Source organism: Ovis canadensis, chromosome 12, assembly GCF_042477335.2.
Source record: "Ovis canadensis isolate MfBH-ARS-UI-01 breed Bighorn chromosome 12, ARS-UI_OviCan_v2, whole genome shotgun sequence".
Lineage (NCBI taxonomy): Eukaryota > Metazoa > Chordata > Mammalia > Artiodactyla > Bovidae > Ovis > Ovis canadensis.
The window spans coordinates 36,783,491-36,797,286 of record NC_091256.1 but is presented as its reverse complement, the minus strand read 5'-3'; the positions used below and the strand labels follow the sequence as shown (position 1 = coordinate 36,797,286).

General features: G+C 40.2%; 1 protein-coding gene across 5 annotated transcripts in view; it reads right to left on the bottom strand.

Moving 5' to 3' along the window:
• The window catches only part of DISP1 (dispatched RND transporter family member 1), a 225,100-nt gene extending 212,191 nt beyond the window's left edge, over positions 1–12,909 (bottom strand). Inside the window, exon 1 of one of the 5 annotated variants that reach the window (XM_069545415.1) lies at positions 12,718–12,909. In XM_069545415.1, the coding sequence (XP_069401516.1) occupies positions 12,718–12,907 (190 nt within the window). In that variant the 5' untranslated portion in view covers positions 12,908–12,909. The remainder of the gene's footprint in view (positions 1–12,717) is intronic. The other 4 variants (XM_069545423.1, XM_069545417.1, XM_069545416.1 and 1 more) reach the window with 4 other exon arrangements.
• Positions 12,910–13,796: the final 887 nt, after the last annotated feature.

Genomic DNA, 13,796 nt, shown 5'->3' with positions numbered 1-13,796 from the left:
GATATGTGGTCCAACTGGAAATATCTTACAGTATCACACTTCTCTCTGTCCTCCCTCTCCTTTCAGAGTCACTGAATGGCATGAATTTCACCACTATTCTCTTAACTATTAATTCATATTCACTCCCTTAAATAAGACTCAAAATGACTTTCTCTTCAGAAAACCTGCCCATGATTAGCATCATTTAACTGTAACCATTCTGGTGGCAGAAAAGGCGCTGGATTGGAAACCAGATCTGGATAGATCTGGCTTCTAATCTTGGTTCTTTTACAGTAGGATATGTTACCAGGGCAAATCACTCCACTTTTGCAGGACTAGTTTCTCAACTGTTACTGAAGGGAATTAGACTAAATAAGTTCAAGACTAATTCCTAGATCTACATTTTTTTTTTCCTATAAAAAGGCTACCAAAAGCCATTAACTTGTAAAAACAGAAGAATTGTTATGAAATGATTAAAATTACTTAAGCCATCTTACAGTTTAAAAAATTAATATACAATATATTAAAACCACAAAAACAGAGAAAAACTTAAATTTCAAAGGGTGACAAGGTGGATTAAGTTGTCCATTTTCAATTCTCTATTTGACACATGACTGAAAACCCAGGTAATCCCTTAAAGACTACTGGGCTGTGAACATACACACTCTCCTATTAACTAATCACTACTGCAATATTTCATATACCACATATGTGTTTAACACACCAAAAGTATTCCAAATGCTAACTGTGAAGATTAGTCTTATCTGTCAACTTTGCTAGGATATAGTACCCAGTCACTTAATTAAACATTAATTTAGGTGTTACTGTAAAGGTATTATGTAGATATAGTTAATATCTACAGTAAGTTGACTTTAAGTAAAGAAGATTACCCTTGACAATGTGGGTGGGACACATCTAATCAGCCTAAGGGCTTAAGAGTAAAAACCGAGTTTTCCCAGAGAAAGAATCCTATCTCAATACTGAAGCATCACCTGACCTTAAATCTGGCAGTCTTTCCTACAAATTTTGAACTTGTCCCCCCACAATGTCATGAGTCAATTCATGAAAACAAATCTCTTTTTAAAAATACACAGATGCACTACAAATGAGAGTGTTTTGTTTCTCTCGAGAACCCTGACTGCTACACTAACATACTAAATACTCAAACTAGTATTTTCCTTTTTAAGTAAGAATTAACAGATGTCTGTCTCTGGTAACCTCTTTAAAATATTAAAGGATTTTAAATAAGTATTCAGAATGTTACTGCAACAATTATCTCACTGTGCTTTTCTTTATTAAAATACATAGGAAGAAAAAGAATAGTGATGTTTTCCACACTGAACTGTTAAGTTCCAAAACTGATTTCAGAAAATTCTGAGATTCAATTTTTTTTCTCATTTTCATGGCCTTCAAAGAGTTTCATAACTAGACATTATATAACATTACTGAAGAAAGTCACTTACCGGCCCAATTTTAAAGACTAAGGAATCAGGCAAAGAGAAGTAGTAGACTTTGCAGTACTTTACTGAGGTATATTTGCAGAATCAAGCGGGGAATTTTCCAGCTCTAAGTTTTATTGTTGATCCATCAACTAGTTAGCCTGCCATGGTATACTGACACAGAAGAAGATTTTAGAAATCCCAAGATACACAGAAACTACTAAAGACATAGAATGACATATTTAGAAATATCAGTTCATATGCTGGTTTCATTCAAAAAGTGTTACTGATTCTAGGTACCTATAAACTTTTTTTCTGTAAAGGGTCAGTAATATTTAGGCCTTGCAGGCCATAAAGTCTCATTGGCAACTACTCAGCTCTGCCACTGTAGCCCCAAGGCAGCCAATGACAGTACATGAATGAGTATGGCTGATATTCCAATAAAACTTGATTTACTAAAACAGGCCAGATTTGGCCTGTGGACCATAGTTTGCTAAGCTCTGATTTATACACATGAAATCAAGGAGCTAGAAAAGACCCTGGAGATCATATGGCAAACTCCCATTCAATGCCAAGATATCTCTATATCCAATGCCAGTGACCATCTGGCTCAGAACAGGTTCTATAAACAAATTGTTTTCCAAGCTAGATTGGTTAGTCCTCAATAAGCGACTTCATGCTTTTTGGATAGGATATTTTCCTACAGTGTGGAACTATCTATCTAGAGCACTGTAGGTCGTTTAGCATTCCTGGTTTCATGAACAGTCACAAATACACATCCATCACTATGACAACCAAAACCTTCCCCACCCCGTGTTCCCAAATCCCATAAGGTGCGGGTACTGGTACCCAGTGGGTGAAGATATATTGAGCTATCCTGAGATGGGATATGCGGCAGCTGTCCACGCAGCCATTTCCCCTTCTACCTAGGGCAGACATGACTAATCAATCACAATACTATTTCCTACTGAGGTTGGACTTCGCCTCAAAATGTTTAATACAATGCTCAAGGCAACCATCACCAATGAACCAGAACTGTGACATTAAAACACATTTGTTATCCCTAATCTAAAAAGATAGTTCTACACACACACACACACACAGAAAAGAAACTGGCTTCCTTTAAGCTTGCTGCTGCTGCTGCTAAGTCGCTTCAGTCGTGTCCAACTCTGTGTGACCCCATAGACAGCAGCCCACCAGGCTCTCCCGTCCCTGGGATTCTCCAGGCAGGAACACTGGAGTGGGATGCCATCGCCTTCAAGCTTATGAAGCTGAAAAATAATATGGTTTAATTTTAAACCCTATGGGATGTTTCGAAAGTTTGTGTGAACATTTCTTGGTTTTGACAATGACCGGGGCCACCGAAAGCACTTGGCACACTGAGGAATGAGGGGCACTGCTGTACAACAAAGGATAATCCTGCATCCTCCTCGATTTTTTAATATCCCACTAGAAACAGACCTGTTTAAATTACTAAGTCTAGACTGTAACTCCATTTAACATACAAATAGGAATTCTCTTTTTCTCATCTTTAATAATACATAAGCTCGCCCAAAATGTAATTGCTCTGAAAGTCAAGGCAAGACTGTATTTAAATTTTTTTCTGAATTCTGCCAAGAGTTAATTCAACATTTTGGAAAATCATCTCAATGACTGCAATATAATTCAGTGTATGTAAGTACAATTTATCTGAATAAACCTGAATTTTTACTTATTTACTTATTTACTTATAATAATTCCAGATACAGGTAACAAAGTTTACCACTTGCTATGTATAGAACATATACGTTTTGAAAAATATATTTAATGACTTTATTTTTATTTCTCCTTTATATTTAGAGTTGGAACATTATGTTCATTTCTTTGCAGTCAGGTTTGCAAGTAGTTACAATATATCTATGAATTCACTTCAGCATAGTAAAGGGGGGACTACAAGACATGTTTTAAAAACAGAGCATCGGCTCTGCCAGGTTAAAAACCACTGGTCTAAACTAATGAAATCTTTTTGACCAAATTTCACTAACAAAGACACCAATCTTGCCCACAATTTTGAAACAAATCTAATGTGTTTCAAGAGTTTAAACACAACTTTCACTGGCTAGCTGAAGTCATTTTTACAGAAAAACACAGATCTCTCAATGTAGGTGCAGTTTCTATATCTCCTCTCCCTTGCTGTATTAAATACACAAGAAATGGCTTAGGACCTCTAAGTCTTCCAGCACACTGGAGCTGTCACTGTGATTATTTCCAACCAATTGTGAAGAGAACTGGCACTGTTACAGAGTCAGTGAAAGAACCCAGTCATCACCGAGGCAACTGCCCTTGAGTATCAGACAGAAAGATTCTACTCTGAGCCAGTCCATTTTCCACATTCAATTATGTTATTGAGAGCTGTCTCTTGTTCTGCACAGAACAACTCTAGAACAGCATTCAAGAGGGCAGAAACGTTCAGTATCTGCACCGTCTATGTAAGAGATTACTAGATTCAAAATTCAAAATTACTAGATTCAAAAGTGGAAATAATCTCCACATAAGTCTACATATTATACACACACCTATATAATAGACTAAGGCCAACGGCAAGCCTAGTTTCTAAGAATGTTAATTATTGTTTCCAAGTACAAGTCTCTCTTTAAATACCTTTTTATAGTTCATGGCAGTTTTAAGTCTTAGAGTGTGAATCGTGCTCATGCTCAGTGGCTAAGTCACGTCAGACTCTTAACAACCCCATGGACTGTAGCCCACCAGGCTCCTCTGTCCATGGGATTTTTCCAGACAAGACTACTGGAGTGGGCTCGCATTCCTTCTCCAAGGGATCTTCCTGACTCAGGGATGAAACCCGCATCTCCTGCACTGGCAAGTGGATTCTTAACACTGAGCCACCAGGGAAGCCCTAGAGTGTAAGTAAGTCATTAGTTCAGTTCAGTTGCCCAGTCGTGTCCGACTCTTTGCAACCCCATGAATCGCAGCACGCCAGGCCTCCCTGTCCATCACCAACTCCCAGGAGTTTACCCAAACTCATGTCCATCGAGTCGGTGATGCCATCCAGCCATCTCATCCTCTGTCGTCCCCTTCTCCTCCTGCCCCCAATCCCTCCCAGCATCAGGGTCTTTTCCAATGAGTCAAGTCTTCGCATGAGGTGGCCAAAGTACTGGAGTTTCAGCTTCTGCATCAGTCCTTCCAATGAACACCCAGGACTGATCTCCTCTAGGATGGATTGGTTGGATCTCCTTGCAGTCCAAGGGACTCTCAAGAGTCTTCTCCAACACCACAGTTCAAAAGCATCAATTCTTCAGCGCTCAGCTTTCTTCCATACATGACCACTGGAAAAACCATAGCCTTACTAGACAAACCTTTGTTGGCAAAGTAATGTCTCTGTTTTTTAATATGCTATCTAGGTTGGTCATAACTTTCCTTTCAAGGAGTAAGTGTCTTTTAATTTCATGGCTGCAGTCACCATCTGCAGTGATTTTGGAGCCCAAAAAACTAAAGTCTGACACTGTTTCCACTGTTTCCCCATCTATAGTCTTTAAGTATTTCAAAGACTAAATCCCAAAGCAACACAGTAGACATAAGAAAGGGTGGGTCCCAGGTACTTTCTTTAAACCAAGTTTCCAACTATTCTAGGTTAAATAGTGACATTCAGTTTTGAGAACTAAGAGAGACAGGCACATTAGAACATAATTTCAATGATTTATTTATTTTTCTATTCTTCAGAGACATGCATGTAAAAGTGAGTGGAAGGAAGAGGAAAAAAACAGCAAGGCTTTGAAATGGTCTATAAGTAATTCTTGGGTCTCCCAGGGAATAAGGCAACCAGGTCCAGGGAACTAGCACTTCTCACATTTCTCTGCAGAGAACTTTCTATATGACCCACTTCTAAACCTACAAGGTGCATTAGCTACTTAGCCACAAACAGCCCAAAGCCAGCCCTGACTCAACACAATCTCTGAGGAATAAGTATTATAAACAGAAAGGACAAAGCTGAAAAGGATGGCTAATACACAAATAAGAATATTGAGACCAATATACATCTTTACAAGCTAAAATGCTGAATAGCTGAAACATAGGTAGGATAAAATTAAATAGGGAGTAAGTGTAAAGTCATGCATTTCAATTTAAAACTCAGCTCTGCAGGTACAAGGACCACTAACAGAACAGAGAGTTCCTGCAGAAATCTAGGGGGCTTTGGCTTACCAAATGCTTAAGAGCAAGATGTGTCGGCTTGTATATTAACACAATTTTGGACAAAAAGAGTATGGTGTCCACCTTACAGGAAGTTAACAGTCCCACTATTTGCTGCCTTGATCAGACATCTAAACTAGTGTAGACAGTTATGGAAGCTGAATTTTCAGAATACTGACAATCTACTGCATCCAGAATAAGACAATTGGGATAGTGAGAGATCTAGACATTGGCATTATTTAGCCTGAAGAAGAGATAATAAGACACAGTTATCTTTAAATATGTGACAAAACTTTACATAGCAAAGAGGAAATAGTTCTTCTGTGTCTCTCTACAACTAAAACCAACTAGATTTTTTAAAAATACACACAATAGGTAATTTGGATCTGTTGCATAAAAAGGAAGTGAACACCTAGTCACTCTATGTATTTGGGCAAGGGCCTGAAGTCCTCTGGGATAAGAAGTGTTATCAGGGTACCCAAATCAGGTAGAAGAATAGATTAAGCAACTGTTACAGGTTCATCCAATTCTGCAATAACATTCTTTTAAGTGCAGAAGAAAAAGTACAAGCTGAGGCAACAGACACTTTATTTCCCTAGTAGCAAGCTATGTTAGAGAATGGAGAGAAGAAATAAGACAGCCAAGTGATTTTAAGGTACATTTTAAAATACATGGTATGTAAGGACCTCAAAGTGAGATGCAGTTGAAAAGAGAACCGGATTTAGGGTTGGAAGACTTTTCATTTAAAATCGTGAATAGCTGAAACACAGGCAGGATAAAATTTAACAGGAAGCAAGTATAAAGTCATGCATCTCAATTTAAAAATCAGTTATACAAGCGCAGCGTTTTCTTTCAAAAATGCTGAATACCTGCATCCCAGTTCCAGCCCAGCCCAGCTAGTCAGTGAACCTTTCCATGGCTCAAGTTTTTCTACCTCTGAACTAAGGATACCACCTCTCCTGCCTCAAGGATCAGAGGACCAAATAAGAAAAGCACTACCTAAATAATTTATACATAACTTATCATTGTTATTGTTCTACATTAGTCAGACTCTTCTAAGCTCTGTTCACCTCACTTTAAAAAGGATATGAAAAACCTATTATCATATAAAATCAACCAAGTTCAGATCCTGTGATTTAAGTAGAGACACAGAAAGCATGTTTTGGGTAGAAAACGTCAAGGAAAAGAGAGTCTTATCCAAAGAAAAGTAACAAGGTACTTATTATAGAAGAAGTTGTGTGTTCTTCTAAAGAATGCTGTTCAGCTGTTTTCTATAGGAAAAGGAAATGAGACTCGGAAGAGGTGGACTTAAATGGTTGCAAGCGAGATTACAGACAGGTCTAGAAAATAACATTTTACATACTTCTTTTGAGATCAAATGAAACGAATCCAACATGTCAAGATGATAAGACCCTGGAAGAGGCTACAGAGATTTAGAACTCAAAACCTACTTGTGCTGGATTGGTCAACATTTAATATCCTTCAGTTCAGTCGCTCAGCCGTGTCCGACTCTTTGCAACCCCATGAATCGCAGCACGCCAGGCCTCCCTGTCCATCACCATCTCCCGGAGTTCACTCAGACTCACGTCCATCGAGTCGGTGATGCCATCCAGCCATCTCATCCTCTGTCGTCCCCTTCTCCTCCTGGCCCCAATCCCTCCCAGCATCAGAGTCTTTTCCAATGAGTCAACTCTTCGCATGAGGTGGCCAAAGTATTGGAGTTTCAGCTTTAGCATCATTCCTTCCAAAGAAATCCCAGGACTGATCTCCTTGCAGTCCAGGGGACTCTCAAGAGTCTTCTCCAACACCACAGTTCAAAAGCATCAATTCTTCGGCGCTCAGCTTTCTTCACAGTCCAACTCTCACATCCATACATGACTACTGGAAAAACCATAGCCTTGACTAGACAGACCTTTGTTGGCAAAGTAATGTCTCTGCTTTTCAATGTGCTATCTAGGTTGGTCATAACTTTTCTTCCAAGGAGTAAGCGTCTTTTCATTTCATGGCTGCAGTCACCATCTGCAGTCATTTTGGAGCCCAGAAAAATAAAGTCTGACACTGTTTCCACTGTTTCCCCATCTGTTTCCCATAAATTGATGGGACCAGATGCCATGATCCTCGTTTTCTGAATGTTGAGCTTTAAGCCAACTTTTTCACTCTCTTCTTTCACTTTCATCAAGAGGCTTTTTAGTTCCTCTTCACTTTCTGCCATAAGGGTGGTGTCATCTGCATATCTGAGGTTATTGATATTTCTCCCAGCAATCTTGATTCCAGCTTGTGCTTCTTCCAGCCCAGTGTTTCTCACGATGTGCTTAATGGAGTCAAATCAGATTATTTCCCAAGGTCCTTTCCAGCTCTAGAACTCAGAGTTAGAACCAATAAATAACTTTACTAGGAAAAGAAATAAAGTTAGCAGTTGTACTTGGGAGCATGTTTTATATGAACTTTCTACTTTCATCAAAGTGCTCTTACTTAAGTAATAAAGCAAATAAGGTAAAACGTTAAAAAATAGGTGAATCTGAGTAAACAGTATCCAGGTGGTTCCCTGAACTATTTTTATTTTTGCAACTTTATTCCATTACTATGAAATAGTCATCATTTAGGTTTAAAATATTAGGAGTTGACTGATACTGCTTATCTTACCAGTTCTTGTGGGAAAGCCTATAACTTGATTATGTATCACTTCCTAGGGCCTGCCCTCCCTCCTCTGTTGTAATTAACACAAGTTCACTCATAAATGGTGCTTGGTCTTCTGGCATCTGCAGTGTTCTCATCAATCCCAATGCTTGCTGCTATTGCTGCTGCTGCTGCTGCTGCTAAGTCGCTTCAGTCGTGTCCAACTCTGTGCGACTCCATAGATGGCAGCCCACCAGGCTCCTCCGTCCATGGGATTTTCCAGGCAAGAGTACTGGAGTGGGGTTCCATTGCCTTCTCTGATCCCAATGCTTACTTCCTCTCAATTTTGCAAATAAACTTCGATATTTGTTTTTATTCACATGTGTTTTTAATTTGTTTTTTTAATTAGAGAATAATTGCTTTACAATGTTGTGTTGGTTTATGCCATACAACAATGCAAATCAAAATTGTGTGTGTGCATGTGTGTGTGTGTGTGCGCGTGTGCCTGGAGTATTTCATGGATGTGTTTGTGTGTGCGTGTGTGTAGAAGGGAACAGCAACCCACTCCAGGATTCTAACCTGAAGAATTCCATGGACTGTATAGTCCATGGGGTCGCAAAGAGTCAGACACTACTGAGTGACTTTCACACATACAAACATATACATATATATCGTCTCCCTCTTGTCTTGCCTGGAGAATCCCATGGACTAGCGGAGCCTGGCGGGCTATAGTCCATGGGATCACAAAGAGTTGGACAGGACTAAGCGACTGATACTTCTTGAACCTTCAACCCTCCCCTTAAACCTCTCCAACACTCCTAATTACCATATAAACTCTGACTTTCCAGCCTCTGCCAGGTCATTCTCACAGAGGTGGGAGAGATGGAAGGGATTTTTTTCCCTGCCCGCTACTGGCAATGAGGGAGCACACTGTCTGCAGGGAATTTTAAAACAATAATAAAAGCAACTAATAGTCTTTCTGCTTCTTATCATCACCAGGCACTGGCAATATGAAACAATCTTAATGTTTAGACACTCCTTCCAACCACTGCAGACAGCTTCAAACATTACCCCTTACATCATCAGTAATGGTCAGCCTCTTCAACCTCTGCCCAAATCTTTTATCCAATAGTTTTTCTTTACCTTGGGATCTCAAAATAAAAACAAAAACTAATAATAATAAGAACAACAAATATTAAAAGCAATCAGTGTACTTTCTACAATATTTGTAACTGTGAGGCATATCATTATTACTTTAATAGAAAAGCTCATATAAAATCTAATGTGATGCTTCTCTCAAACAGAACTAAGAAGAGTCTCTATATATCACCTCAATCAATTATGATTTAGCATTAAAACTATTTTTCAAACAACAATAATGTAAACAAGTGGTTCACAGCCATAACCCAACGCCTGAAGGCTGGAAAATTTGCCAAGATTTATGGGCTCAGACTCAGCAGAATGAACAAGGCTCTACTCGCATAACTGCAGTCCTTTCGGCCACGCTGCTCACCTTGCATCATACGGAGGGCCATGTCATCTTAGTCACTATGAAAAAAAAGGTCTAACTCAGAGAAAGAAAAAGGACAGAAAGAGATTTTAAAAGAAGGGGTCGACTATGCCTCGGTTAATCTTGCCAAGGGCCTGCATCAAAGGCAGTACACAGCTGGATGGTAAAATCAGCAGATCAGCACTCTGCTTGGTATCTCCCTGTTCAAAGCTGTACTCCTCAGCTGTAACAAATCCTTCTGATTGCATCAAAAGGCAGGGAATGGCTGCCCACTAGGGCGTGCAGGTAAGTGAAAATGGACTACATAATCGTAAAATTGATAATCAGAGAGCTGCTGTCGTTGTTTAGTCAATAAGTCGTGTCCAACTCTTTGCAATCCCATGCTGTAGCCCGCCAGGCTCCTCTGGTGATGGGATTTCCCAGGCAAGAATACTGGAGTGCGTTGCCATTTCCTTCTCCAGGGGATGTTACCCACTCAGGGATCGAACCCACATCTTCTGCATTGGCAGACAGGTTCTTTAGCACTGAGCCACCAAGAAAGCCCAATCAGAGTACAGAACCAGAAAACTCAATATAACAAGCTACTTCACGTATTACAAACTGGTGATTAAAAAGAAACGTGCTAGCATGTATATATCAAGGCAGTTTTGATTATAGCTGTTTTAACAGTTCTTCCAATGCACAGATACATGTTTCAGTGCAGCAGAAATAAAAAATAGTAAATTCATAAGAATAATGAGTAATTTCCCACACCCTGATTTTTTTTAAATGCCACTACTGGTTAAACTGTAAAATACATCTAAATCCTACAAAATAATACTTAGAATTTATCTAGGGAAGGCTAAGAAATTTACTCAACATTAGAACAAAAGACAAAAATTCCAAAGATAATCCAGAACACAAAGCAATCAAATTTCAAACATACTACTCTAACACATATCTAGAAACTTGCTACAGAAGGCAGCACTCTTATGTTTCAAAAATGAGCACTTCCTCTCCTATGAACTAATGTCTAAGAACCTACAGGCTTTCTCCTAAAACCAAAAGAAAGGGGAAAAGAAAACATTTTAAAATCAACAACATATGGAAAAATCAGAAAAGGCCTTTTCAGAAAAACAGTACAATTTCTAAAGAAATAAGATTGAATTAAAACATATAGAAATCTACCTGACATTTAATTCAATAGCTTTAAAGATCAGTGTCATCTTTTCACTAATTTGAAAAATTATTCAATTTCCTTTCATGTTACAGCATTGTTTATGTTTACGTAATGCTTTCCACTTGAAAGTTTCAGGTGTGCCCCTAAACACAGGAAGTTATAATAATCTTACGCAAACATAAATTTTCAAGGCCATCAAGAGTTTAGCTTAATAATACTATGGTGTATACTTCAAATTTATTAAAAGAGTACATCTTAAGCATTCTCACCACAAAACAAAAGAGAAAAATTAGTAACTATGTGAAGTGATGGTTAATTAGTTTGACTGTGATAATCATTTCGAAATATATGTACATATCAAGCTATCACGTTGTACACCTCAAGTATACGCAATTTTGATTTGTCAATTATGCCTCATTAAAGCTGAGGAAAAGAGTTTACAAGCTAGCAAGACACCAAGCCATCAATATACATAAACTACTCAGGTTTACTTGAATTAGTGCAAGTCAAACCACTAAATCAGATCTAAAAGCTCTACAAACCAATACTGTAGTTTTAAAACTAAAAAAATGTTAACATCCTAAATATAAACTGCTTGAAACAAGCAAAAGACTCAATCATCAGATATCACCCTCCACCAAGGATAACTCTCTCCCTAAGTACCTTGCCCAGTTTGTCACAAAAAAACAAAATTTGCCATTACCTAAAGCTAAAACACTCTTTGTAAGTACACAGAAGTGAGACACTATAATGATGTAGATTAGGAACTACATATTAATTGTGGTCAATAAAACATAAATAAAATGAAGACAATAACTAAAATTGATAATAATTACCTCTGGTAATGATAAAAGCAAGCCCACACACTACTCAGTCGCCAATAAGTAAAACTAAATATGCTAATGTGTATATAACAACAGATCTTGGGTTATCAGTATTTTTTTAAATCTATCAATGGAAAAAACATGTTCTCCTTGTAGCAGAAATAAAAAGTAACAGTAAATCCATGGGAATTGCTACTCAAAAACTAAACACAACAGGATAACTTTTAGTAAAAATACATTACAAAGTAAACACAACAGGATAACTTTTAGTAAAAATACATTACAAAGTCATGCAGAAAAACAATGGACAGTAACTGACAACGTGACTGCACTGGCTTTCCATGTAATTATCACTGTAATTCTAAACGCACTTAGAAGCTGATTGCATGACAAAGGAAATAAGACAACCTGAACTCTGCAAGGCAGCAAAGATTCCAAAAGGGAAACTTTGGCTGGCTTATTGGTATAAGGATAACTTTAAAGTACTATCTATTTGACAAAGAAATGCAACATGAGTTGAACCTGGGTGCGGAAGAGCTCAAGTTTTCCCTGGAAATGTAAATTCTTCCCTGAAATTCACAGGGGTTTAAAAAAAAAAAAAAGAAGCCGCATCAGTAAACCAGCATTAATTGCAAATGAGGCAACAGGAGTTCAGCATCCAATAGGTGGTCTGATCATCTTTCTAATCCGTTAGGTCAAGAGTCCGTCTCACCTACGACCCTCACAGAAGGGCTGACTCCCTGCTCTCAAACCTCCTCAGCAAGCCAACCTTTGCCAACTCATGCCACCCTCACAGACGATCTGCCAAGTCCCGGGACACTCCCCCAAGCAGGACAGCCCTCCTCCGAGACGCCTCCTGCCCAGTGTCACCAGCCACTCCCCCTCCCCTTCTCAGGGCCTCTCCGGCCTCAGGGTCCCCAGTGCCTCCCTCCCCAGACCCTCACAGCTTCCCTGAGCTCCCCGCCCCCGGTCCCCGACCCCCAATTCTAGTCCCCTCCCTCAAACCTGGGGTCACCGTTCTCCCTCTGCCCGCGCGGGGAGTCCCGATTCTCCCGTCCCTACCCGGTCTCCGCGTCCCGCGAGGCGGGGCGGCGACAGGGGCGCCGAGAAGCATCCACTGAGGAGACAAGTGCCTGGGGACTCTCCGGCTCCGATCTGGACCGGAGCCGGGCTTCCGCCTCGCGCCGGAAGGCATTCGCGAGCGGGAGCGGAAGTCCCGCCCGCTCCCCGCCGGCCGGCGGGCAAAGACCGCACCGTGGGGTCTAGCCAGGGCGTGAGGAGGACTGTCTGGGGGTTAACAGGGGTCGTAGGCACCCGGCCGAGAGAAAACAGGCTTACTGTTAAGGGCCAAGGCGCCAAAAGTCTTTCTCCTTGCAGCTTCTCTTTACAGCCGTTGAGCCAACGCACCTGCAATCGCTTGACCAAGGGGCCGTTCTTGCTGACGCCCCCAGGGGAACAAGATGACTCAGACCCTGACCCCTGCCCCCACAATCTAGTTGAAAATTGACATAAACAGAGATGAATAACACCACAAGGCAGCACTGCTTCATTCCTTAATCCAGATGTTTATCACCTGCTATATATCACTTATTGAACGACTAGGCTGTAAACAGATGCAAGCGAGGGAGGCACTGAGGGCAATGAACTAGGCAGAGAGTAAATCAAACAGCTACTCGTCCCTCGGGAAACTTAGGGTAGTATAGGGGCAGATATATGGGCAAATAAGTGCAATGAAACCATCGAGCATTAGAGGAACTATGGCCGAGCTGAAGGCAGTGGTGGCGGTGGGAAGGTGAGCAGACACAAGACTCTATAGAAATACCGGCTCCTCAGTGAGTCTGAAATGAATGATGAATAAGAGTTAAAGGTCAAACAAGGTAGGGAAGGGCATGCAGAGGAGAAGGATGCCAGAGAAACCTTGGTTTAATTAGGGATCTAGAGGAGGGTACAGCTAATTTAGCAAGGTCTGCGATCGGAAAGGCGGGAGGAAGAACAATGAGAGGAGGCAAGCCCAGATCTGGAAGACTGCTTTGTATTATACTAAGGAATTTAGACTTTAGACTCCAGGCAACAGGGAATCAGTG